The sequence below is a fragment of the Oncorhynchus kisutch genome, linkage group LG12, assembly GCF_002021735.2.
Source record: "Oncorhynchus kisutch isolate 150728-3 linkage group LG12, Okis_V2, whole genome shotgun sequence".
In the NCBI taxonomy this organism is placed as follows: Eukaryota; Metazoa; Chordata; class Actinopteri; order Salmoniformes; family Salmonidae; genus Oncorhynchus; species Oncorhynchus kisutch.
Window position 1 is genome coordinate 57,538,499 of NC_034185.2, and position 26,028 is coordinate 57,564,526.

At 45.6% G+C, this 26,028-nt stretch overlaps 1 protein-coding gene across 3 annotated transcripts in view; it reads left to right on the forward strand.

The window, feature by feature from the left end:
* LOC109900476 (zinc finger protein 827) overlaps nt 1–26,028 on the forward strand; it is a 100,502-nt gene that overhangs the window by 53,643 nt on the left and 20,831 nt on the right. For all 3 annotated transcript variants that reach the window (XM_031837888.1, XM_031837889.1, XM_031837886.1), the window contains exons 5-9: nt 1,063–1,365; nt 16,992–17,237; nt 19,356–19,410; nt 19,840–19,940; nt 24,806–24,949. In XM_031837888.1, coding sequence (XP_031693748.1) covers nt 1,063–1,365; nt 16,992–17,237; nt 19,356–19,410; nt 19,840–19,940; nt 24,806–24,949 — 849 coding nt within the window. The remainder of the gene's footprint in view (nt 1–1,062; nt 1,366–16,991; nt 17,238–19,355; nt 19,411–19,839; nt 19,941–24,805; nt 24,950–26,028) is intronic.

The window sequence follows — 26,028 nt, forward strand, 5'->3', positions numbered from 1 at the left end:
AGACCGAGAGTAAGAGAACCATCACCACAAAGCGTTGAGGCACCGTGGTCTCTGGGTTTTCTTGGCAGAGATCAGAAGTTGCGCCATGTCTAATTATTATTAATTATTCATCTAAGGCGGGATTAGATGTGACCCAGTTTCCCCACACACACACACACACACACACACACACACACACACACACACACACACACAGGTGTGTGATATTTAGTTTCATTATTATCTGTGTATTAGCAAGCCTAACTTAAGTGTGTGTGGTGTGTGGTGTGTGTGTGTGTGTGTGTGTGTGTGTGTGTGTGTGTGTGTGTGTGTGTGTGTGTGTGAAATAAAGATGGAGAGAAAGAGAAGAGGAGGAGTGGATTTGGTTAGAGATGCCCTGCAGACCTGGACAGAGTGAGAGAGTCAGTCATTAGGTCCTACCATCTGTGCTGGCCCACTGTGCTCCAGGATCCTAGGATTCACTGTTCACTGATGGTCCAGACCAGGGACTTTAAGTTCTCTCTCTAAATAACAGACTGCTTACTAAACCTACTCTCATCCTCAATCTGACCGGCTCTCTCTCTCACATGTTACTGGTCAGTGTGTGTGTGACTTTGTGTGTGTGTGTGTGGTTTGAGGTACAAACTAAGAACACAGAAGACCGTAGAATGCAGAAACACGGCCACGTGTTGTGCCATGTGACCAGCGTTATGTTATTGTTGGGTTTATGTGATCAACTGTCACATGGAGAAAACCCCAGTTGAACCCTGCTCTTCTGCCACAGTCCACACTGTATCATTCTACAAATAGTTGAGGATCTCTCACACACAACCCTCCTCAACCCTCTCTCTGTCCTCGTCGTCCCTCTCATTCCTCTTGACAATCACCTCTCACCAATCTGGCTCTACTCTCTCTCCCTTTTCCCTCCCACCTCTTCCTCTCTCCTCTTTCATTTATCCTCTTCCCCTCTCTCCTTCTCACCTTTTCCTCCTCTCCAACCTTCTCGTTATCCTCTAACTCTCTCTCTAACCCTCCCTCCCCCTCTCTCTCTAACCCTCCCCCCCTCTCTCTCTCTCTGTATAGCGGCCAACCAGAAGGAAGCCCTGAAGGCTCCACAGTCCTTCCATCTGAAGCAGGAACCCCGGGCAGAGGAAGATGAGGAAGAGGTGCGGAGGAGCCCCCGGAGCCAGCCCAGCTACTCCTCCTTCTACCAGGAGCAGGGCGCGGCGCTGGGGGCCACAGGGCCAGCAGAGGTCACAGCAGACAGTGGGGGCCACAGGGGGACCCTGAAGGGACGCGAGGGAAGCCCCATGGGGAACAAGAACAGTCTCCTCAGCCAGGACATCAACTTCAAGGTGGCGTCGGAGCTGCTGATGAAGCTATCAGGTAAGGTAATGGGCTGTGTGTGTGGGTTGGGGGGGGTTGTGTGTGGGTTAGAAGTGTTTTTTAGAAGTGTTTTTTTTGACAGCACAATACACACATTCACAGCCAATTTGATCATAAAAAATAGTTAGAACATAGTTGATGTTTCTCTATATAGGATAGTGCAAGTAGAGATTGGATTGGATTCAATCCAATCCACAAACCTTAACTTGACCTATGTACTGACAAGGCGTGCAAGTCTTTTAAAACTCTACTCAGTGATCTCGCACATCTGAGTATATAATTCACCCATGTTGATCTGGAGATTGCAGTGAAAGGGTAGTCCTCAATCTATTCTGCTCGTGACTGGGTTAACATGGTACAGTTAGTGCCTTAAATCAGCCAATAGGAATGAATCAGTAGAGAGGTCAAAGGTGACCCAGGTCCCTGCCATGTAATGACACGGGTAAAAGCATTGTATGTAGAGAAGTCAAATGGAACAGTTGTCAAACGTGAGGCACAGTACAGGTGAAAACCATTGTACAGGGAAATGTTTATCTCTTACACTGAGACTCAAAGCTCTCTATTTTGGCACCAAAGCCTTTGTGTCCTCCCATGGTAATATCCAGGTCAAAGTCCTCTCTCAACACCTCTGTTCTCTTTCTCTCCCTCCTGCGTATTCCTCTCCACTTCCTTCTGTTTTTCTTTCTTTTTCTCTCTCCCCCGGTTTCTGTTCTCTCTCTTTCCCTCCTGCCTCCTCCTCCTCTCAAGTTTTTTTGGGTGGAAGATGGGCAGAAGGGTCAATTATTTTTCATGTTGTTCAGTCAATATCCTTTTCCCGTCTTGTGGTCCCCCGTTCAAAACAAACCAATCGATGGATGCTGGGTCCATCTCCAACGGTGCGCTACAGTGAACCTCAAACCTGGCCCCCTCGCCCCTCTCTATGAAAACAGAGATGACGGAGGGACGAAAGAACACCCTGTCCTAAACCGTCTTCTAGTTTTAGCATGTTCTCTGTTATTTCTGCTGCAGTACGGGTTATGTCATACGAGAGGCCCCTCTCACCCTCGATCGACTATATGAGACAGAGATAGGCTACACTATCTGCTTATTTCATTTTAGATGAAAGTGTGGTCAAGTGTGTGGCACAGATCACGCGTGTGTGTTGGGCATGTGTTTGTCCACAGTGTGAGAGCTCAGTGTGTCTCTCTGCTAATCAAGTGTCTTAATTGGTTCAAGTGTGTGTCTGTGTGTAGCTTGTAGGTTGTGTGTGCTGTAGATGTTGGTAGTGGGTGGGTGTTATCCTGTGTGTCTGTGTGTGTGTGATCTCTTGATTTCATGTAATTCCATGCTCCGAGGGAACAGTACTGTGTGTGTGTGTGTGTGTGTGTTTGCTGCTGGGTGTGTAGTGTAACACAGCAGTTGATAACAGTACAGTGATCTCTCAGCTTCATAGCCCCTCATCTCATCCTGTACCCTCACACACCAGATGCCATTGTTCTGTTCTCTTGTTCTCTCTGGGTCACCCTGTGTCTACAGTGAGTCATAGTCACTGCCTGGGAGCGCTGCTACACTATACACTACATTACACTATACACCACACACACCATACAGTGTGTGTGTGTGTGTGTGTGTGTGTGTGTGTGTGTGTGTGTGTGTGTGTGTGTGTGTGTGTGTGTGTGTGTGTGAGAGTTAAACAGAGAGGAGGTGGGAAGTCTCTGAGTGATTCCTCCACTACTGCTGCTTGTTTTCTCACCATCATTCCCCACCTCTGGGCCGACATGCTCACCACACCACCACGTCCTCCTTTAGCCTCCGCTAGCATTCAGAGCCCAAGCCGTTAGCCTGTCAGTGTAGTTTAACATTGGCCAGTTAGCCTGTTAGCCTTTGTAATTTAGCAGCATGCGCCGAGAAAAATTAAGGATTCTACTTTTAATACTTCAAATATCTTTCATTGTGCTCACCCCCCTGGAGCTTAGTAGAGCGAGTAGTGCCGTTGTCCATTGCCATGACAACAGCAGTGGGGTCGTCTGAGGGAGTAGGAGAGAAGGTTGTCTGGTGTGATGGCTGTGACAGTGAGTCTGGCCCCTCAGTCAGACAGCCTTGAGGTTAGAGAGAGGAACGGGTGAGGAGGAGGGGGAGGCCAGGGGGAAGGTAAACTCCGTATGAGTCATCTGCGTCACATGGCTACGAGGTTCCAAGGGCGTCTACTCCGTCACCTCTGACCCCTTGCCGAGGTCAACTCCGGCGCAGGGAGGCACGCTGTTGGCTAAAAGAAAGTCACATGGGTGCGATTGAGCACAGATTGGAAAAAAACTAGGCGATCTTACAATAGACTGGTTAAATGGATTGTTACCAGAGAGGCTCCTCCTTAAACCCACTAATATGGAATAGGCTAGATGTAATTAAATGACCGGACTAGCTCATTTTCAGTTGACCAAGGCAACCATCAGGAGAGCAAGGAGGACTGGCATCAAAACTGGCCATTGTGTACTGTAATGTGTTGCATCACTGCTTTAACTAGGTCACTTCTGTTTCTCTCTCTTTCGCTCTTTCTCTCTCTCTCCTTATCAAATGACGGTGGTGGCGGTAGCGCCCTCTCTCCACCCCCTACATCTGTTTTAAAACATGCTGTTAGCACGGTTAGCGTCTAGGGGCTAATTACAGTAGGGCTAAGCAGTCCCCTGCGCTGCTGGCTAACGCCTGCTAGTGCCTGTTAGCAGATGGGTACTGGTATAGAGGGTACAGAAGGACATCAGGGGACTGGGAGGATGGGGGGTATGGGGGGGGGGTACAGTGCCTTGAGTGATACCCTTTGTCCCAGGCAGGCAGGCTGGCAAAGTGTGGGTGATGATGTCCCTGCCACCCACTGTCCCTGGTTTCATCTCCCCCTACCCCCTCCATGGGTGTGAAGTCACACCTGTCTCCTAGCAGTGAGCCTATTTCCGACCCAATATACCCCACTCCGTTTCGTCTTTTGTTGCCCTCAGCGCCCAAGGTCATTACCTTGCTAATTAAGACGAGTGTACCTGACATGGCGTCCCAGTTGGGGTCGTGTGGTTAAAATGATGTGGGCTGTAGTAGAACCTGATGACGTCTTGTCAAAGATGTTGGACTAGAGGATACACTCTCACACACATATACAGACCAGCATAGGAAAAAGCAGGGGCGTAACGTTCACTGGGAAAGGCATTCCAGGATTAGCTGGTTGAGAGAATGCTAAGAGTGTGCAAAGCTGTCATCAAGGCAAAGGGTGACTACTTTGAAGAATCTCAAATATAAAATGTATTTTGATTTGTTTAACACTTTTTTTGGGTTACTACATGATTCCATAGCTTTGTATGTATGTATGTATGTATGTATGTATGTATGTATGTATGTATGTACAGTGGGGAGAACAAGTATTTGATATTTGATACACTGCCAATTTTGCAGGTTTTCCTACTTACAAAGCATGTAGAAGTCTGTAATTTTTATTATAGGTACACTTCAACTGTGAGAGACGGAATCTAAAACAAAAATCCAGAAAATCACATTGTATGATTTTTAAGTAATTCATTTGCATTTTATTGCATGACATAAGTATTTGATACATCAGAAAAGCAGAACTTAATATTTGGTACAGAAACCTTTGCTTGCAATTACAGAGATCATACGTTTCCTGTAGTTCTTGACCAGGTTTGCACACACTGCAGCAGGGATTTTGGACGTAGTCTGGCTTTTTTATGGTGGTTTTGGAGCAGTGGCTTCTTCCTTGCTGAGTGGCCTTTCAGGATATGTTGATATCGGACTCGTTTTACTGTGGATATAGATACGTTTGTACCTGTTTCCTCCAGCATCCTCACAGGGTCCTTTGCTGTTGTTCTGGGATTGATTTGCACTTTTCACACCAAAGTACAGTTGTGGCCAAAAGTTTTGAGTGACACAAATATTAATTTTCACAAAGTCTGCTGCCTCAGTGTCTTTAGATATTTTTGTCAGATGTTACTATGGAATACTGAAGTATAATTACAAGCATTTCATAAGTGTTTAAGGCTTTTATTGACAATTACATGAAGTTGATGCAAAGAGTCAATATTCTTTTTCAAGACCTCTGCAATCCGCCCTAGCATGCTGTCAATTAACTTCTGGGCCACATCCTGACTGATGGCAGCCCATTCTTGCATAATCAATGCTTGGAGTTTGTCAGAATTTGTGGGTTTTTGTTTGTCCACCCGCCTCTTGATGATTGACCCCAAGTTCTCAATGGGATTATCAATGGGATGGTTGGGAGAAGTTGCCCTCTGAGGATGTGTTGGTACCATTCTTTATTCATGGCTGTGTTTTTAGGCAAAATTGTGAGTGAGCCCACTCCCTTGGCTGAGAAGCAACCCCACACATGAATGGTCTCAGGATGCTTTACTGCTGGCATGACACAGGACTGTTGGTAGCACTCAACCTTGTCTTCTCCAGACAAGCTTTTTTCCGGATGCCCCAAACAATTGGAAAGGGGATTCATCAGAGAAATGACTTTACCCCAGTCCTCAGCAGTCCAATCCCTGTACCTTTTGCAGAATATCAATCTGTCCCTGATGTTTTTCCTGGAGAGAAGTGGCTTCTTTGCTGCCCTTGACACCAGGCCATCCTCCAAAAGTCTTTGCCTCACTGTGCATGGAGATGCACTCACACCTGCCTGCTGCCATTCCTTAGCAAGCTCTGCACTGGTGGTGCCCCGATCCCGCAGCTGAATCAACTTTAGGAGACGGTCCTGGCGCTTGCTGGACTTTCTTGGGCACCCTAAAAACTTCTTCACAACAATTGAACTGCTCTCTTTGAAGTTCTTGGTGATCCAATAAATGGTTGATTTAGGTGCAATCTCACTGGCAATATCCTTGCCTGTGAAGCCCTTTTTGTGCAAAGCAATGATGACGGCACGTGTTTCCTTGCATTCATTTCTGGATCTTTTTTTTTTCAGCGCATGAAACCAACATTTTCGGTTTATATTTTTGTTCAGTTCATATATATATATACAGTGCCTTGCGAAAGTATTCGGCGACCTTTTGCCACATTTCAGGCTTCAAACATAAAGATATAAAACTGTATTTTTTTGTGAAGAATCAACAACAAGTGGGACACAATCATGAAGTGGAACGACATTTATTGGATATTTCAAACTTTTTTAACAAATCAAAAACTGAATAAATTGGGCGTGCAAAATTATTCAGCCCCTTTACTTTCAGTGCAGCAAACTCTCTCCAGAAGTTCAGTGAGGATCTCTGAATGATCCAATGTTGACCTAAATGACTAATGATGATAAATACAATCCACCTGTGTGTATTCAAGTCTCCATATAAATGCACCTGCACTGTGATAGTCTCAGAGGTCCGTTAAAAGCGCAGAGAGCATCATGAAGAACAAGGAACACACCAGGCAGGTCCGAGATACTGTTGTGAAGAAGTTTAAAGCCGGATTTGGATACAAAAAGATTTCCCAAGCTTTAAACATCCCAAGGAGCACTGTGCAAGCGATAATATTGAAATGGAAGGAGTATCAGACCACTGCAAATCTACCAAGACCTGGCCGTCCCTCTAAACTTTCAGCTCATACAAGGAGAAGACTGATCAGAGATGCAGCCAAGAGGCCCATGATCACTCTGGATGAACTGCAGAGATCTACAGCTGAGGTGGGAGACTCTGTCCATAGGACAACAATCAGTCGTATATTGCACAAATCTGGCCTTTATGGAAGAGTGGCAAGAAGAAAGCCATTTCTTAAAGATATCCATAAAAAGTGTTGTTTAAAGTTTGCCACAAGCCACCTGGGAGACACACCAAACATGTGGAAGAAGGTGCTCTGGTCAGATGAAACCAAAATTGAACTTTTTGGCAACAATGCAAAACGTTATGTTTGGCGTAAAAGCAACACAGCTCATCACCCTGAACACACCATCCCCACTGTCAAACATGGTGGTGGCAGCATCATGGTTTGGGCCTGCTTTTCTTCAGCAGGGACAGGGAAGATGGTTAAAATTGATGGGAAGATGGATGGATCCAAATACAGGACCATTCTGGAAGAAAACCTGATGGAGTCTGCAAAAGACCTGAGACTGGGACGGAGATTTGTCTTCCAACAAGACAATGATCCAAAACATAAAGCAAAATCTACAATGGAATGGTTCAAAAATAAACATATCCAGGTGTTAGAATGGCCAAGTCAAAGTCCAGACCTGAATCCAATCGAGAATCTGTGGAAAGAACTGAAAACTGCTGTTCACAAATGCTCTCCATCCAACCTCACTGAGCTCGAGCTGTTTTGCAAGGAGGAATGGGAAAAAATTTCAGTCTCTCGATGTGCAAAACTGATAGAGACATACCCCAAGTGATTTACAGCTGTAATCGCAGCAAAAGGTGGCGCTACAAAGTATTAACTTAAGGGGGCTGAATAATTTTGCACGCCCAATTTTTTCAGTTTTTGATTTGTTAAAAAAGTTTGAAATATCCAATAAATGTCGTTCCACTTCATGATTGTGTCCCACTTGTTGTTGATTCTTCACAAAAAAATACAGTTTTATATCTTTATGTTTGAAGCCTGAAATGTGGCAAAAGGTCGCAAAGTTCAAGGGGGCCGAATACTTTCGCAAGGCACTGTATATATATACATATATATACACACACACAGTGGGCTCCAAAATTACTGGCACCCCTGACTGGCAATGCACAAACAATACTTTAAAAGAGACTCAACTCAAAATACCAACATGTGAAAAATACTGTACTTTTATTAATGTTTCAATGGAACCCAACAAATGAATTAATTGATTTATTTAAAAATCAATGTCTTCCAAATCAAGGTTTCAAAATGAATGGCACCCTTAAATATTATTGTAAATAACATCTACCAAAATTAAACCAGGAATTCAATTCCACTTATTTAAGTGTATCTAAGTGTTAAGGAACTATATTGAGCCATTACATCACTTTTTTGCTAGTGTATAAAAATGAGGTAACAGGCATGTAATATCCCTTTGTCATCCAACACCATGAAGGAAAGAAAAGAACTGGCAGTTCAAAAGAGACAGATGGTCGTAGAACTTTATAAATCTGGTAATGGCTACAAGAAGATCCACAAATGATTGAATATACCACTGAGCACTGTCGGCAATTACTAAACAATTCAAAAGACATGGAACAGTTAAAAACCTCACGGGTAGAAGACGCAAATACATTTTGCCCCCCAGGATAGGGAAGAGGATGGTGAGAGAAACAACAAAACACCTAGAATCACTGTGAAAGAATTGCAGGCCTTGGTGGCGTCTTGGGGTCACCAGATTTAAAAAAGCACCATCAGACCACAACCACAGGCTCTTTGGAAGGGTTTCCAGAAGAAAGCCCTTACTGACCCCAAGACAGATGCAAGCGCTTGGAGTTTGTTAAATGTCATTTAAATTATGATTGGAAGAAGGTGTTCTGATCAGACGTGACCAAAATTTAACGTTTTGGTCAGATACAGCATCGGCATGTTTTGCGTCAACAGAGATGCATACAAGGAGAGGCACCTCATACCCATGGTGAAATATGGAGGGGGGGTCAGTGATGTTTTGGGGCTGTTTTAATTCCAGAGGTCCAGGGGCACTGGTTAAGATTGATGGCGTAATGAATTCCACCAAGTACCAGGCAATTTTGGCTGACAATCTGGTTGTCTCTGCCACAAGGCTGGGACTTGGCCGTAGGTGGACTTTCCAACAAGACAATGACCCAAAACATACCTCAAGATCCACACAGAAATGGTTCTGTGACAACAAAATCAATGTTCTGCCATGGCCATCCCAGTCGCCGGACCTCAATCCAATGGAAAACCTGTGGGCTGAGTGGAAGAGGGCAGTTGATAAGGGCAAACCCAAGACTGTGAAGGATCTTGAAAGGTCTGCATAGAGGAATGGTCCAAAATCCCTCCAAATGTGTTTCTTAACCTTGTCAAACATTACAGGAAAAGACTCCATGCTGTTAGCCTTGCCAGAGGTGGTGGCACTAAGTACTAAATGAGGAGTGCCAATAATTATGAAACCTTGATTTTGGTGAAATGTATTTTGTATTAAAGAATTGTATGATTTTGGTGGGTTCCATTGAAACATTAATAAAGTACAGTATTTTTTACATGTCGGTATTTTGAGTTTATCTCTCTAATTATATAGTTTATATTTTTTAAAGTATTGTTTGTGCATTGCCAGTCAGGAGTGCCAGTAATTTTGGAGCCCACTGTATATATATACTGTATCTACTGAACAAAAATATAAACCCAACATGTATAATGTTGGTTTCATACGCTGAAATAAAAGATCCAGAAATGTTCCATACGCACAAAAAGCTTATTACTCTCCAATTTTGTGCACACATTTGTTTACATCCCTGTTAGTGAGTGTTTCTCCTTTGCCAAGATCATCCATCCACCTGACAGGTGGCATATCAAGATGCTGATTAATCATTATGATCATTACACAGGTGCGACCAGCCACCCGGACAGCTGGTGCAACTTAAAAGTATTTCTGTCTGTAATAAAACCCTTTTGTGGGGAAAAACTAATTCTGTTTGGCTTTGCCTGGCTCCCCAGTCAGTGAGCCTGGCTCCCAAGTGGGTGGGCCTATGCCCTTCCAGGCCGACCCATGGCTCTGCCCCTGCCCAGTCATGTGAAATCCATCGATTAGGACATTTTTTTTTTTTGTGGACTGATTTCCTTCAATGAACTGTAAATCAGTAAAAATCGTTGAAATTGTTCCGTTTATATTTTTGTTCAGTATAGTTTAAACCGTACACTGACAATCAATTGTCCACACGTACTGCATAACAATAATTGATTGGATTTATGAAGTGCAGGAATACATGTTAATGTAGCCCAAGTGGTGGGTGGGAGGACATGACCTTGCCGTTTCATTTCATCACCACTGCACTGCTGTATCCTGATGCTAAGCCTGTTCCACTCTGCCTCAGTGCCCTGGCTGTTGCCCTCTCTGTGCCCTCCTCCCTCCCTTTCTCCTTCATTTCCTCCCTCCCTGGTAGATCTAGTCTTACATTGGCACTGATATCTTTAGGCACTCACCCCCTTGGGGGACTATTGGATCTTTGAACCCCCCCTCCGCCCCCCTCTCACTCTGTAACAAACACACCACTCTCCGTTAGTCTCTGTGCAAGTGTTGCATCATAATTGTACTGAATTATTGAACGCTACAGTACCAGCCGATCTGAGAACAGATGTAGCTGCAGTATCACCCCTACCCCTCCTGGCTGAATAAGAGGTAACTGGTCTAAGATCAGTCTCTGTCTGCTGCTGCTGTTTCGCTCCCCAGCTGACATGTTGTCTTCCACCACTGCATCCCTTTGAAGCAGCTGAACTCTTCACCCCTTTCTGAGCAGGTCGACCAGAGAGGGAGAGCGAGGGGATGAGGAGGGAGGATGTCATCTTATCCATCTCCTTCTCTCGCTCACTCATCTTTCTTCCTTCTCTCTCACCCTCAGGGCGTTCCTCTCCCCAGTACTCTCCACCTTTATTTCGATCCTTTCCTCTCATCCTCCCTGACGGCATCCATGTGTCTCTCCCAGCTCATCTCTGTATCCCCCCTCTGTCGATGCATCACAGGTATACCTCGCGGTATGATACAGTAGCTTTACATGTGTCTCTCCCAGCTCATCTCTGTATCCCCCCCCTCTGTCGATGCATCACAGGTATACCTCGCGGTATGATACAGTAGCTTTACATGTGTCTCTCCCAGCTCATCTCTGTATCCCCCCTCTGTCGATGCATCAAAGGTATACCTCGCGGTATGATACGGTAGCTTTACATGTGTCTCTCCCAGCTCATCTCTGTATCCCCCCCTCTGTCGATGCATCACAGGTATACCTCGCGGTATGATACGGTAGCTTTACATGTGTCTCTCCCAGCTCATCTCTGTATCCCCCCCTCTGTCGATGCATCACAGGTATACCTCGCGGTATGATACGGTAGCTTTACATGTGTCTCTCCCAGCTCATCTCTGTATCCCCCCCTCTGTCGATGCATCACAGGTATACCTCGCGGTATGATACGGTAGCTTTACATGTGTCTCTCCCAGCTCATCTCTGTATCCCCCCTCTGTCGATGCATCAAAGGTATACCTCGTGGTATGATACGGTAGCTTTACATGTGTTGAATCGGTAATGGTGTGGCTGTCTGGCTGTTCGCTGTAGGGCTTTACTGCTAGTCCTCTCCTCACCTATGTACACGCACACAGTCCGACTGGCTGTACGTTCTGATTGGAGCAGACACCGAAGGTCAAAGGTAAACAGCGAAACAGAGCAGCGCAGTCATTTTCACTCTGTCTCAAAAATGAATAATGCATTGTCAAGTAAAAGCAGACATGTATTTGTCTGATAAAATGTGATATGTACAGTGTGTTAATATAACCTGATATAGAGAGAAGATTACAGTATACTAGATAGCATATGGCTGTCTCTAAAGATACAGAATATATTAGCATGTAGCCTAAACACAATCCACACAATGTCAACATAATATACATTGGACTATGTATAGCCTACCTGTCATACATTGAGCGTTAAGGTATATGGCAAAGTCAAGTAAACGTGATATCTATACATTAGACCAGGGTTTTCCAAATCTGTTCCTGGAGAGATACCTTCCTGTAGGTTTTCACTCCAACCCTAATCTAGCGCACCTGCTTCTAATAAATATCTGGTTGATAAACAGAATCGGGTTAGTTACAACTGGGGTTGGAGGGAAAACCTACAGGAGGGTATCTGTCCAGGAACAGGGTTGGAGAGCCCTGCATTAGACTGTGTACATTGAGAGCATTACAGTGTATGGTACCATACAACACTGTATAGGATCAGTCAGAGCTGTGCAAGTGAGAGATTCTACACTACAGTACAGAGGTAGTGGGAGTTATCAGGTCACAACCCCTCTACTTGCTGTTAGAGGTGAACTGGTGTTGTGTTCCACTGCTCCTACACTAGAGGGGACGACACACACCACACACACACACACACACACACACACACACACACACACACACACACACACACACACACTTAGGAACAGGATTCATCTTTTTATGGCACCAGAACATAATGTCATAGCCCTGGACATACAGTGGCATGTGTAGTGTGTGTGTTTTATTGTGCTAGATAGGTAAGTGAAGGCCATGCAATTTGACACAAAAAAAGACCACTTAGACCCCCCTACTTTGATGTGTTTTCACTGTGAGAGTGTGTTTATTTACTTTCTGAGCGTGTGTGTGTGTGGGCAAAATGTTTGTGTGTGACCGTCTGACCGCTCAATGAATCTCAGCTGTGACGCAAGTGTACTTATCCCAGCTCTCTCGCTTCGTGTGTGTGTGTATGTGTGTGTGTGTGTGTGTGTGTGTGTGTGTGTGGCTCAGCAGTACGCTCAGCCCCTGATGGCAGGGGTGGTGAACCCCAGGCGGGAGCGTGCGTGAGACTGCCTGTCCCTTGGTTGACCCCGGCCTCGCAGTGCTCTCTACCCCCCCCCCCCCCCCCCCCCCCACCTCCTCCACGACCGCTCTGCTCTTGCCAGGCTCTGGGCACCTGATTAAGGGATTAGTCGGCCGATGGTTGTCAGTTGTGTCTCCAGATGGATGGGGGGGGGGGGTCGGCTAGGCTACCACCGCCCCCAAAACCTGGGTCCGGAAAGAGAACACACTCAGATGGACGCGCACACATACATCATGTAAACACACAGGAACACTGGGCCGACCGCACACACTGTACACACACACTGGTGCTCTAGCATGCACCTGGGTAAGCATTTCACTGTTGGTCCACACCTGTTGTTTACGAAGCATGTGGCAAATAAAATTTGATTTGATGCACACACACACACACTGGCGCACTCACATACACTTTCAACTCCGAATGTAAACGCACCACTCAGGCTTGTACCTCACCACACACACACACTGGCGCACTCACATACACTTTCAACTCCGGATGTAAATGCACCACTCGGGCGTGCACCTCGCCACACACACACAATGTAGGCCGGGTTCAGACAACGGTGACTAGCCTCGCCCCTCCCAGGCTCAGCCATCCAGGAGAGGAGAGGTCACAGAGAGGGCAGGGTCATCACTGGGTTACTACTGCCTCGCTGCCTCCTCACCCTTCCCTGCCTCTCTCCGTCTATCGCTCTCTTTCTCCTACACTGCTGACCTCAGCATACCCTCTCACCCCTTCCTCCTTCCCCCCTCTCACTCTTTCTCTCTCCAACTTCCTTCTATCTCTCTCCTGTACTCCTGACCTCCCCCTCCCACCTCTTCCCCCCTCGCTACTGGGCCAATTTCATATATCCATAATCACCATGAGCATCCGTGTCAGCATGGTTGGAGCTCCCTGCTGCTCCTCACCACACTTACACACACACACAGACACACACGCACACACACACACACACACACACACACAGACACACACAACCTGGACGAGACAGTCAAAATCTGTTACCTCAGAGATCCTGATGCCGTGTAATGCCGGCCACCGGGACTATTTTTAGCGTCTGCTATTTGGCTAACCTCTTGAACACTGTCTGATAACCAGAGCGATGGGGAGGTTGGGGGGAGGTTACGGGAAGGTTTTTCCTCCGTTAGGGATTCTCTAACCAACGTTGTTGTTTTATTTCAACCCCGATTTTTCAAATCTCCTAAGAGATGCCCTGATTTATGAAAACTTGATATGAAAAGACAACGACCGCTGTTGAATCGGAAGTGTTCTTTCGTTTGACGGCAGCTGAAGCAAAAGGTTTGAAAGGTTTTCAAGGAAGCGTTTGAGTTCACAACATCATAACACCCCCTCCTCTTCAAAATGCCCATAGGGCTGGAATGAGGTTACTGTTGTGCTGTTTCATATTTAATGGTGGTAGCATATTTTCTGTTTTGTGTGCTTCACTGAGCCACACACACACACACCATACACTATCCCCTTTCCTGTATGTTGTGTGCTTCTGTAAACAATATATATATACACACACACACACACACACATACATACATACATACATACATACATACATACATACATACATACATACATACATATATACATACAGTGGGGCAAAAAAGTATTTAGTCAGCCACCAATTGTGCAAGTTCTCCCACTTAAAGAGATGAGAGAGGCCTGTAATTTTCATCATAGCTACACTTCAACTATGACAGACAAAATGAGGGGGAAAAATCCAAAAAATCACATTGTAGGATTTTTAATTTATTTATTTGCAAATTATGGTGGAAAATAAGTATTTGGTCAATAACAAAAGTTTATCTCAATACTTTGTTATATACCCTTTGTTGGTAATGACAGAGGTCAAACATTTTCTGTAAGTCTTCACAAGGTTTTCACACACTGTTGCTGGTATTTTGGCCCATTCCTCTATGCAGATCTCCTCTAGAGCAGTGATGTTTTGGGGCTGTTGCTGGGCAACACGGACTTTCAACTCCCTCCAAAGATTTTCTATGGGGTTGAGATCTGGAGACTGGCTAGGCCAATCCAGCACCTTGAAATGCTTCTTATGAAGCCACTCCTTCATTGCCCGGGTGGTGTGTTTGGGATCATTTTCATGCTGAAAGACCCACCCACGTTTCATCTTCAATGCCCTTGCTGATGGAAGGAGGTTTTAACTCAAAATCTCACGATACATGGCCCCATTCATTCTTTCCTTTACACGGATCAGTCATCCTGGTCCCTTTGCAGAAAAACAGCCCCAAAGCATGATGTTTCCACCCCCATGCTTCACAGTAGGTATGGTGTTCTTTGGATGCAACTCAGCATTCTTTGTCCTCCAAACACGGCGAGTTGAGTTTACCAAAAAGTTATATTTTGGTTTCATCTGACCATATGACATTCTCCCAATCTTCTTCTGGATCATCCAAATGCTCTCTAGCAAACTTCAGACGGGCCTGGACATGTACTGGCTTAAGCAGGGGGACACGTCTGGCACTGCAGGATTTGAGTCCCTGGCGGCGTAGTGTGTTACTGATGGTAGGCTTTGTTACTTTGGTCCCAGCTCTCTGCAGGTCATTCACTAGGTCCCCCCGTGTGGTTCTGGGATTTTTGCTCACCGTTCTTGTGATCATTTTGACCCCACGGGGTGAGATCTTGCGTAGAGCCCCAGATCGAGGGAGATGATCAGTGGTCTTGTATGTCTTCCATTTTCCTAATAATTGCTCCCACAGTTGATTTCTTCAAACCAAGCTGCCTACCTATTGCAGATTCAGTCTTCCCAGCCTGGTGCAGGTCTACAATTTTGTTTCTGATGTCCTTTGACAGCTCTTTGGTCTTGGCCATAGTGGAATTTGGAGTGTGACTGTTTGAGGTTGTGGACAGGTGTCTTTTATACTGATAACAAGTTCAAACAGGTGCCATTAATACAGGTAACGAGTGGAGGACAGAGGAGCCTCTTAAAGAAGAAGTTACAGGTCTGTGAGAGCTAGAAATCTTGCTTGTTTGTAGGTGACCAAATACTTATTTTCCACCATAATTTGCAAATAAATTCATTAAAAATCCTACAAAGTGATTTTCTGGATTTATTCTCTTCTCATTTTGTCTGTCATAGTTGAAGTGTACCTATGATGAAAATTACAGGCCTCTCATCTTTTTAAGTGGGAGAACTTGCACAATTGGTGGCCGACTAAATCTTTTTTTGCCCCACTGTATATACACACATACATACACAACAGTGAACCTGTACCGGCTGCCTAGCTCCCTGAGCCAGTGTGTGACCTGGTGATGCCCTGTAGCTCTACGTAATCACATAACTAGACAATATCCACTCAGGAACGGAGCACTTTAGGGGTTGAATGGATGTTATGGTCCAGGCTTTATTAAACATTTTTGGAATTCCAACCATTTTCACTTGGATTCAGGCTCATATTATTTCGGGGAGGTTGAGTGAGGACAGTCCGGAGTTTAGAGTGCTCCTGATGGATGGAGATTGAAGTACGAATGGAATGAGAGATCTTGTCTGATTAAATGTACAGAATGTCCTCAGGGTATGTTAAAGGCATTAACAAGGTTTTTTTTTTAAAGATTATATCTCTTTGAACATCCATGAGGTAATATGAAGTCTATGTAGGGTTTGTATGATAAATTAACTATCTATATTTTGAGAGTGAGACACATCCATGCATCATCTGTAAAATGCAGAGATTAGGACATTACCGGGAATCAAATCCACTTACTAGTCAGCTTTGAGGAAAGCCAGTAGAGTTGTATGCGGTATAAATATATTATAACCTTTTGGATAAAACAGAACTGGCTTTTCTCAAACTATAAGGCAAATTACTTCCCTCACTAATACATATATATATATACACATTGACACCTGCTCTTTCCATGACATAGACTGACCAGGTGAATCCAGGTTAAAGCCATGATCCCTTATTCCCGTGTTTATCAAGAATGGTCCCCCACCCAAAGGACATACAGCCAACTCAATATTAGGGAGGTGTTTCTGTACAGCACTTTGAGATATCAGCTGATGTAAGAAGGGCTATATAAATACATTTGATTTGATTCCTAATGTTTGGTGTACTCGGTGTAGATAGGAGTTGTCACAGGAATGCATAGATTCAACCCTGTCACTCACTGTCCCTCTCATCCAATCCCCTACCCCAGAAAGCAACAAGGACGCGGCCCACTACCAGAAGGTGACGGTGAAGGCGGAGCCTATGGAGGTGGACCCGGCCAGTGGCCCGGCCCCGCCCCCTACTCACCTGCTGGCCTTCAGCACTTTAGGGGTGTGTGAGAAGAGCGAGCCAATGACCAGCCTCCCTGAAGCGTTGTCACGCCCCCAGAAGCAAGACCTCTTCTCCCAGGACATATCAGTGAAAATGGCCTCCGAGCTCCTCTTCCAACTCTCAGGTGCGCAATGTTCTCTATGATACACACACACACACTTATGACACACACAATCTCTCAAACATACACACACATGTACACACACTTGTACACACACACGTACCCTCACACACCTTCCTGACTACATTCACACACACCTCTCTCTGGCACCTCAGTGCTCAGAGTCAACCTTGAAATGTGGTGTGATACTTAGCCATAAAACCTATATGTTTCTCTTCCATCCTCTGGAGGCTCTGCGGTTAGGGGACACTATATATTACCTGTAATGTGCTCTGTAGGTTTTATACACACTTCTTCCCTGCTTGGCTGTGACCATGACATTGAGGCAGTAGACAGCTGTTTGTATTGCTTGATGACAGAGCACTGAAGTGGAACCTGCATCCCCCAAGATGGGGTTGTGTGTGTGGGGGGGGGGGGGGGTACAGGAGACCCAGGCCATGCCCCCCAGCTCTATCCCCCCAGCTCTGATTGCTACGCCTAAATGCCTCATACAGTAGCACCTTGGAAATTGTGGCAAAACATCTCTCTCCAGTGAGAGAGATGCACACACCGATGAGCACGCAAGTACACACACAGATACACACGCAGACACACACACACACACACACACACACACAGATACGCACGCAGACACACACAAGCCCCCATGGGGAGCAGTGTCTACAAAGTGCCTGTCTTCCCCCACGTCCCTCCCTCCCTCTTCTCCTTCTCTATCCCTCCTCTCTCTCTTCCTCGACTCCTTTTCAAACATGCCGGCTCAAGCACACTTGGCTGCACACACTAGCCCATCGCCCCCCCGCCCCTCTCTCAACTACCCCTACATTTCTCCCGTGTGGCATCACCATGGCAACGTGGAGAGACCTCTGTCCTTGGCGAACCGTTTGACGGAGAGGGGTGTTAGGGAGTGGGGGGGGGCGAGGAGGGGTTAGGGAGTGGTGGGCGAGGAGGGGTTGGGGGGGCAGCGACTAGAGCAGTGCCACCCAGGGAGCAAGAGGCTGCTATAATGAGGTCATCACTAGTAGGCTGCTGAAGCCAAGGGACAACCATACACCTTCCCTGGGTTTTATTACGCTGACCATAGAATTACAAATTTGAATACTAGAATGGACATGAAAGTTTTTATGACAGCTTAAAAGGTCAGCCATTTTGGTCAGGGAGTTGGTCAACCAGTGTGCTGTGATGAGATATTGTGTAAAAAAATCATTTTGAAGATTGTCTGCACAGTTTGTTAGTCAGTTTAAGTGGAATGATTCCAATAATTTTTCGAACTTTCTAATTTTTCGAACCAGTATGCCAATATTCCATACTAACAATGCAGTCAATCCACAGCCACTGGCTGAAATCCGTTGATAGGATTTAGACAAGTTGTAAATGCAACAAGTACTGATATTGTATCATATTATAAACACTCACAGCTTTCCAAGAAAACAAACTGAGAGACATTTATGGTCCTTTTACATATATTTCATAGGCTATTTATACAGTCTAAAACCTGTACAAACTTTATAATTATATGACATTATTTTAGGTTAAAAAAAATCACATGCCTTTTTATTTTTCTGCATAAGTGAAATCAGGAAATGCATCACCTATGCCTCTACTACCATTAATTCCAATTAGACTGGTTTGGATTTCTCCCTGGCCACAATGGCTGCCATTTTCATACCATTCTGAAACTTTGAGGGTTTATGACATAGCCCCTCTAGTAATTGAATATGATCTCTTTGACTTTGACCACTTAAAACAGTATATACCAAGGCAACAGGACAACCATGCAACTTCCCTGGGTTTTTTATACAGGATGTTACTATGAACACAGTGTTACTATATGCTACAATCTGGGTTTGGTCTTTCAGCTAAATGGTTCGGGAAATGTTACCCCTCTCAAATTCACAGACGGTGCTCTGGATGCCAGGACGGACCATTGAACAGATTCCCAGATCCCAGATTGCTCCTTTTTAAAGCAGTATCAGACCAATACTGACCACTCGGTCACGTTGAATAATCACCATGCTCTGAATAAGTGCTTCGTGGTTCCATCATGACCACAAAAGGCTCGTTAATGATTTCTCATTGTTGTTAATGACCCTCTTTGATATGGTGATGTTTTTTGTTTTGCAGAAAAAGTCAGCAAAGCCAATGACCACAAAGATGGCAACATGGTGGGCATAAGCAGGTAAGACAACAACAACAACAACAACAAAAATGTTGTTTTGTCACATACTCTGGATAGGTGCAGTGAAAGGTGTTGTTTTACAGCCATAGGAGTACGGCGTCCTTGGAGCAAATTAGGGTAAAGTGCCTCGACAGTTTTTTCACCTTGTTGGCTTGGGTATTCAAACCAGCGACCATTCGACATGATGAACATAGTGGCTTCTTTTCCCGCTTAGCTGCTATTTCTACAGTTAGTCTGTTTTGGTTTATGGCTTATGGTTTAGCATTGAGATTGGGAGGCCTGGAGCTCTGCAACTTTATTTAAAAACAATTCCATATTGATTGCATATTGCTATCATATTTTAACGTAAGCATTTGTTTTAGTTATGGAGCTGTTATAGCATGATACTGCTCTGAATATGTCTGTGTGTGGTTGTGTGTCCACTCCTAGCCCCTTCCTGGACGAGCGTTTCGGACAATCCCCCTTCAGCCAGCGCTCCAAGTCTTCCTCCCCCGCAGAGGCCAGCTCCTCTGCTAGGACAGCCCTCCACGGTGAGACACACACACACACACACACATCATGGATAGACTGACATATACACACTTACTGTCAGACAGATAGACAGACATATGCAATTCAGTGGGCAGACTACTATAGTGAGCCACACACTCAGAAAGACACACACACACACACACACACACTCCAGACAGACACTCATAATGTAGACATGCAGCCAGAATGTTGGCCCTCACAGCTGATTACAGTAACCTCCCACCCTCCTCAGCCACATCTCCACCTCCCCAGGCCTTTCCTCGCTCTCTCACACATCTACCCAGCCACGAGGCCTCAACTCTGGCCAACCCTCTTTTCCTCCACCCCTCTTCCTCCATTCCTCCACCTCTAGAGCCTCCACCTCCCGTCTCACTCACACATCTACCCAGCCTTGGGGCTCCCTGCCCTGGATAGCCCTTCTCTCCCCTCCCCTGGCCCTGGAATGGGGATGCTCTGTGGCTGTCCCTGTGGTGCCTGTGGCAGGCAGGCAGAGATACAGAGGGTAATTAGCCTGTGCCAGCCTCACCCGTCTCTCCCTCCATCACCATCCACCAGTTAATTAAAATCTGATTGGCTTCTACGTGTCAAGGGTGTCCTGATAGTTAATTCGCCCAACCGACGGTCTCCCTTCCCAGGATGCAACGTGCAGAGCCGTGTCTTCGCTCTTTCTCTCTCTTTTATCGCTCTCACTTTTTCTCTCTCCCTCTGTCTCTTCCCGATGCCCAATTCTTTCTCTTGTCTCCTTCAACCATCTTTTCTCGGATTGCACTTTCCTCTTTTCCTGCTCCCTCTATCCCCTCCCTCCCTCCCTCTCTCCATATCTCCCTCTCATCTCTCCATCTTTGTCCCTCTCTCTCCCTCTGTCTCTCCTAGGGGCGCAGTCAGTCACATAGCTGTGTTCTGTGCTAAGGGTAGTGACCCTCCCCAGTGCTCCCATTAACCCAGTTTCCCAGTATCACCCCAGCACCACTCATTATCCAGACAGTTACTCTGAGAATCCCTTGTATTACTGAAACACCACTTTATGACAATTCAAACAGTTGCATGGTTGGATTTCATAATGACTGGTGCATTGTACCACTTTGCCCATACATTTCCACATTGAAAATATGACCATCTCTGTGTGGCGGTAATTGTGGCTGTTTACAGCAAGTGCGTCTGTGTGTGTGTCAGCTGTGTGTGTGTCTGTGTCGTGATGGTGGCGGCTGTCCTTCCTCTCCCCCTGCCCCGGGTCAAGCTCCAGCCAGCCTTTCGGAGGCCGTGCGTCCGTCCCTCCCTCCCTCCCTCCTCTCTCCCTCGTTCTCCAGCTCTAATAACACTAATTAAACCATTAACCACTTCAAGGCCCACGCCGGTCCTCTAATTGCCCGATTATCAGAGCTCTGGCTGGGGTTGCTGGGCCACCGAGGCCCCAGGATGGCCCCTAGACCCTGTCCATGTGCTCCAGTCACCCTGGATGACCCCCACCCGACCCTGCCTCGCCCAGCCTCTCACCCCCTCAGGACAGCTTATGTGGTCTGAGGAGATGAGATGAGATACAAGCCCCTTAAGTATCTCTGTGCCCATTCAGTACTAAGCCACACAAACGGAGGTGGTAGGAGGAAGAGTAAAGGAGAAGCCAATCCAAGACCGGCGTGCAGGGGGGGGGTGGCAACACCATGGTGAAGCCTGTCGGTGAGACTTAACAGACAAGGGGTTTGGTGAATCTTTGATAGAGCTCAGAGCATCACCACTCTGCAGCCACTGATTCAAGGGGTCAAGTCCTCATGTGGGTCATACTGAAAAGTGTACTAATAAGTCATACACACACACACCCACACCCTACCCTCTACTCTGCCAACTCACATGCAGGGACACATACATATATACACACACACCCCCACACCCTCCCCTCTACTCTGCCAACTCACATGCAGGGACACATATATATATATATTTATATATATATATATATATATATATATATATATACACACACCCCCACACCCTCCCCTCTACTCTGCCAACTCACATGCAGGGACACATATATATATACACACACCCCCACACCCTCCCCTCTACTCTGCCAACTCACATGCAGGGACACATATCTATACACACACACACCCTCCCCTCTACTCTGCCAACTCACATGCAGGGACACATATCTATACACACACCCACCCACCCACACCCTCCCCTCTACTCTGCCAACTCACATGCAGGGACACATATCTATACACACACCCACACACTCCCACTGGTATGTCAGGTTATGAGTCACAGAGAACGGCAGGTCCAGGGGCCCTTATGAGGAGTGACTCAGTCCCTGCAGAAGGATTACAACTAAGGAATCTATTACTAGTTGTGTTAATACTGTATTGTCATTTGACTGAAATATTGTAGAATATCATCAGGGCACAGGCCTTGTGTTTAGTTTTATGTGGATGAGGGTGTGCATTGACGTGAGGGGTTTTATAATGGTGTGTAGTGCTCATTCACTGAGAGATTCCTACACTTCACTTCAGGTAGCTACAGACACAGTCGGCTCTCTGCTCTATTCCAACCAGCACATGTCCAGACAGATAAAGATGGTCTTTTAGCATCCCTCCTTCTGGTCTCTCTCCTTTCGTCGTACTCCTCCCTTCTCTTTTTTCAGAGAGAGAGAGAAGTCCAGACCTGTCAGCAACATACAGCTCTAGCTAGACGTCCTTCAGACTTCTCCATCTCCCCCTCTGTCTTTCTCCAAGGCCAGTACATCTATTCTTTTATGCCCCCACCATTAAACTCCCCCAAAATAACAGAGAATGAAGCCTCCTAGCCGCTCCTCCAACCCCCCAAATGCCCCCATCAATCCACCAGCTTGCATCTCTTATGACAGCTTTCGTTTAAAAAAATGAATTTAGTGGCGGAGGGTGACTCCAATCACTAGCCTTCTTTTTTTTTGTCTTCCGCACAGTTAGCGTCAAGATGCCTGTACCTGCAGTCAGACTGGAAACAGTCAAGAATATATTTTTGCTGTGGTTTAACAGTAGGTTAATGTTAGATGACAACAATGGTTCTTTATTTGATTCTCTACATGCAACACCTTTTGACCCTTTGCTAAGCCCCGCCCCCCTTGGTTACTGTGGGTACAGTCATTTCTGTACTTACCATTTGACTATTATTTATAAGCTAACGCCGGGTAAATAGTGGACTTTCATGTGTTCCTATTAAATGTCCCTATGTGAAAGGCCATCCTGTGTGGAGTACGGTATAGTCAGTCCACTCTCCCAGAGAACAATATGATCCTAGGTAGTGTGGTGCCAGGCGTCCATTTGAGACTAGCTGCATTGTGTCAATGACGGAAGCCCTCCCTGTCCACTTCTTTATTTATTTACCCGATGGAGGAGAGGGGGATAAAGAGAGAGGAGGAGTGGCATGGAATCCTAATTGAGAGCTGTGCCTTCATCAGAAGGTTAATTCTATATCTCTTCTTGTCATGTTTTCCCTTTTCTCTCGCTTTCTCTTCCTCTCTCACGCTTTCCCCACACCTCCGTGCCCCCCTCTCCTCTTCTCTCTTCTCTTCTCTCTCTCTCCTCTCTTCTCTCTCTCTCTCTCTCCTCTCTTCTCTCTCTCTCTCCTCTTCTCCCTCTCTATTATGCTTTCTCCCTCTCTCACTCTCTCCATCCCTGCTGTATCCCTGGGTGGTTGTGTATTACTATATAGTCTGATTAGCATGGACAACCACACACTAGAGGGCTTAGGACTGATGGAGCACACACAGAGAGAGAGAATATCAAGGGGCACACTGTGGTATAGTCTGATTATCATGGAGATGATGAGAACTTGAGAAGGCTATAGTGTTGGTATGAGAAAGATGGGGGGTTGGAGTAATATGGAACAAGGTTGAGGGTTGGAGTAATATGAAACAAGGTTGAGGGTTGGAGTAATATGAAACAAGGTTGATGGTTGGAGTAATATGGAACAAGGTTGAGGGTTGGAGTAATATGGAGCAAGGTTGAGGGTTGGAGTAATATGAAACAAGGTTGGAGTAATATGAAACAAGGTTGAGGGTTGGAGTAATATGAAACAAGGTTGATGGTTGGAGTAATATGGAACAAGGTTGAGGGTTGGAGTAATATGGAACACGGTTGAGGGTTGGAGTAATATGGAACAAGGTTGATGGTTGGAGTAATAGGGAACAAGGTTGATGGTTGGAGTAATAGGGAACAAGGTTGAGGGTTGGAGTAATATGGAGCAAGGTTGAGGGTTGGAGTAATATGAAACAAGGTTGGAGTAATATGAAACAAGGTTGATGGTTGGAGTAATATGGAACAAGGTTGAGGGTTGGAGTAATATGGAACACGGTTGAGGGTTGGAGTAATATGGAACACGGTTGAGGGTTGGAGTAATATGGAACAAGGTTGATGGTTGGAGTAATAGGGAACAAGGTTGATGGTTGGAGTAATAGGGAACAAGGTTGATGGTTGGAGTAATATGGAACACGGTTGAGGGTTGGAGTAATATGAAACAAGGCTGAGGGTTGGAGTGAAGTTGGAGTAATATGAAACAAGGCTGAGTGTTGGAGTGAAGTTGGAGTAATATGAAACAAGGCTGAGGGTTGGAGTGAAGTTGGAGTAATATGAAACAAGGCTGAGTGTTGGAGTGAAGTTGGAGTAATATGAAACAAGGCTGAGTGTTGGAGTGAAGTTGGAGTAATATGAAACCAGGCTGAGTGTTGGAGTGAAGTTGGAGTAATATGAAACAAGGTTGGGCTCCATTCCATTTCAGTTGCTGAATGCTTTCCTACAATATGGACTTTCAGGTCGCCTCCCGGTGCAGGTTGTGAGTCAAATATGGTAAACTGTGATGGTGACGGTACTCTCTGTCTGTGTGTTTCCAGACCCAGAGAAGGACACTGGAGAGCCGGGGGGGAACGGGATGTCCCAGGGGATACTGAGCAGTCAGCAGCTCCACCCCTGTCCTGTCTGTGGCAAGGTGTTTGGCAGACAACAGACCCTGTCCAGACACCTGTCTCTACACACAGGTGAGTTCACTAACACACACACACACTCCCTGTGTATGTTGTGACATGTCTTGTCAACGTTCCCTTGGCGTGTGTGTGACTGTGTGTGTAATACCCTGTAAAAAGTAAATAAGGTTTACTAGACTGGATTGCCCTCTCCTTTAAAGAGATTACCACCATGATTAGTCTCAGTGGGAAAACTGCCCGCCTAATTACCAAGCCAGAAGGCTGCTCTGCATCCCAGTACACACACTGGACGCAATGGACACACAAACACGGACAGACGCAATATCGGATGCGCACACACACACGTGTTTATTTATTTAAATGTATATATCCACACACACACACACACACACACACACACACACTGAGTGGATGGATTCATACACACAGTTACAGTAGGTGTACATACAGTGTAACAGCATTGGGGCCAAACCGTATCTGATGCAAAACCACAAACTACTGTTTCTGTACATGCTTTATGCATATGGATTCATTTACATACACATATATATACATTAATACATTTAATGTATATTAATACATATTAATACACATAAATACATACACTGAGTGGGCAGAACATTATGGACACCTTAATATTGAGGCTTAAAAATCCTTCTTTAAACTGTCTCCTCCCCTTCATCTACACTGATTGAAGTGGATTTAACAAGTGACATCAATAAGGGATCATAGCTTTCACCTGGATTCACCTGGTCAGTCTGTCATAGAAAGAGCAGGTGTTCATAATGTTTTGTACACTCAGTGTATAAGTACATGTAAATACATGTGAACACAGCACACACTCTACCGTCTAAGCGATCCATTGGATGAGAGATCCAAACAGAGGTCCTGACTCTCAGTGGTTCAGATCAGAGATCTCCACTCCCCTGGCATTACCACAAGTCTAAGGGTCATTGCTGTAAAAGATAAATCATTCTCAATTTTAATTTTATTTAAATTGTTCTTTTTAATGCACCCACATTTATGTAAAAACCTACATATTCTTGTGCATGAAAGCGCATGGTCCACACACACTAATACAAAACGTGCACACACACTCCCCCTGTGAGTGGGTTGTTTGGCTGAGAACAGCT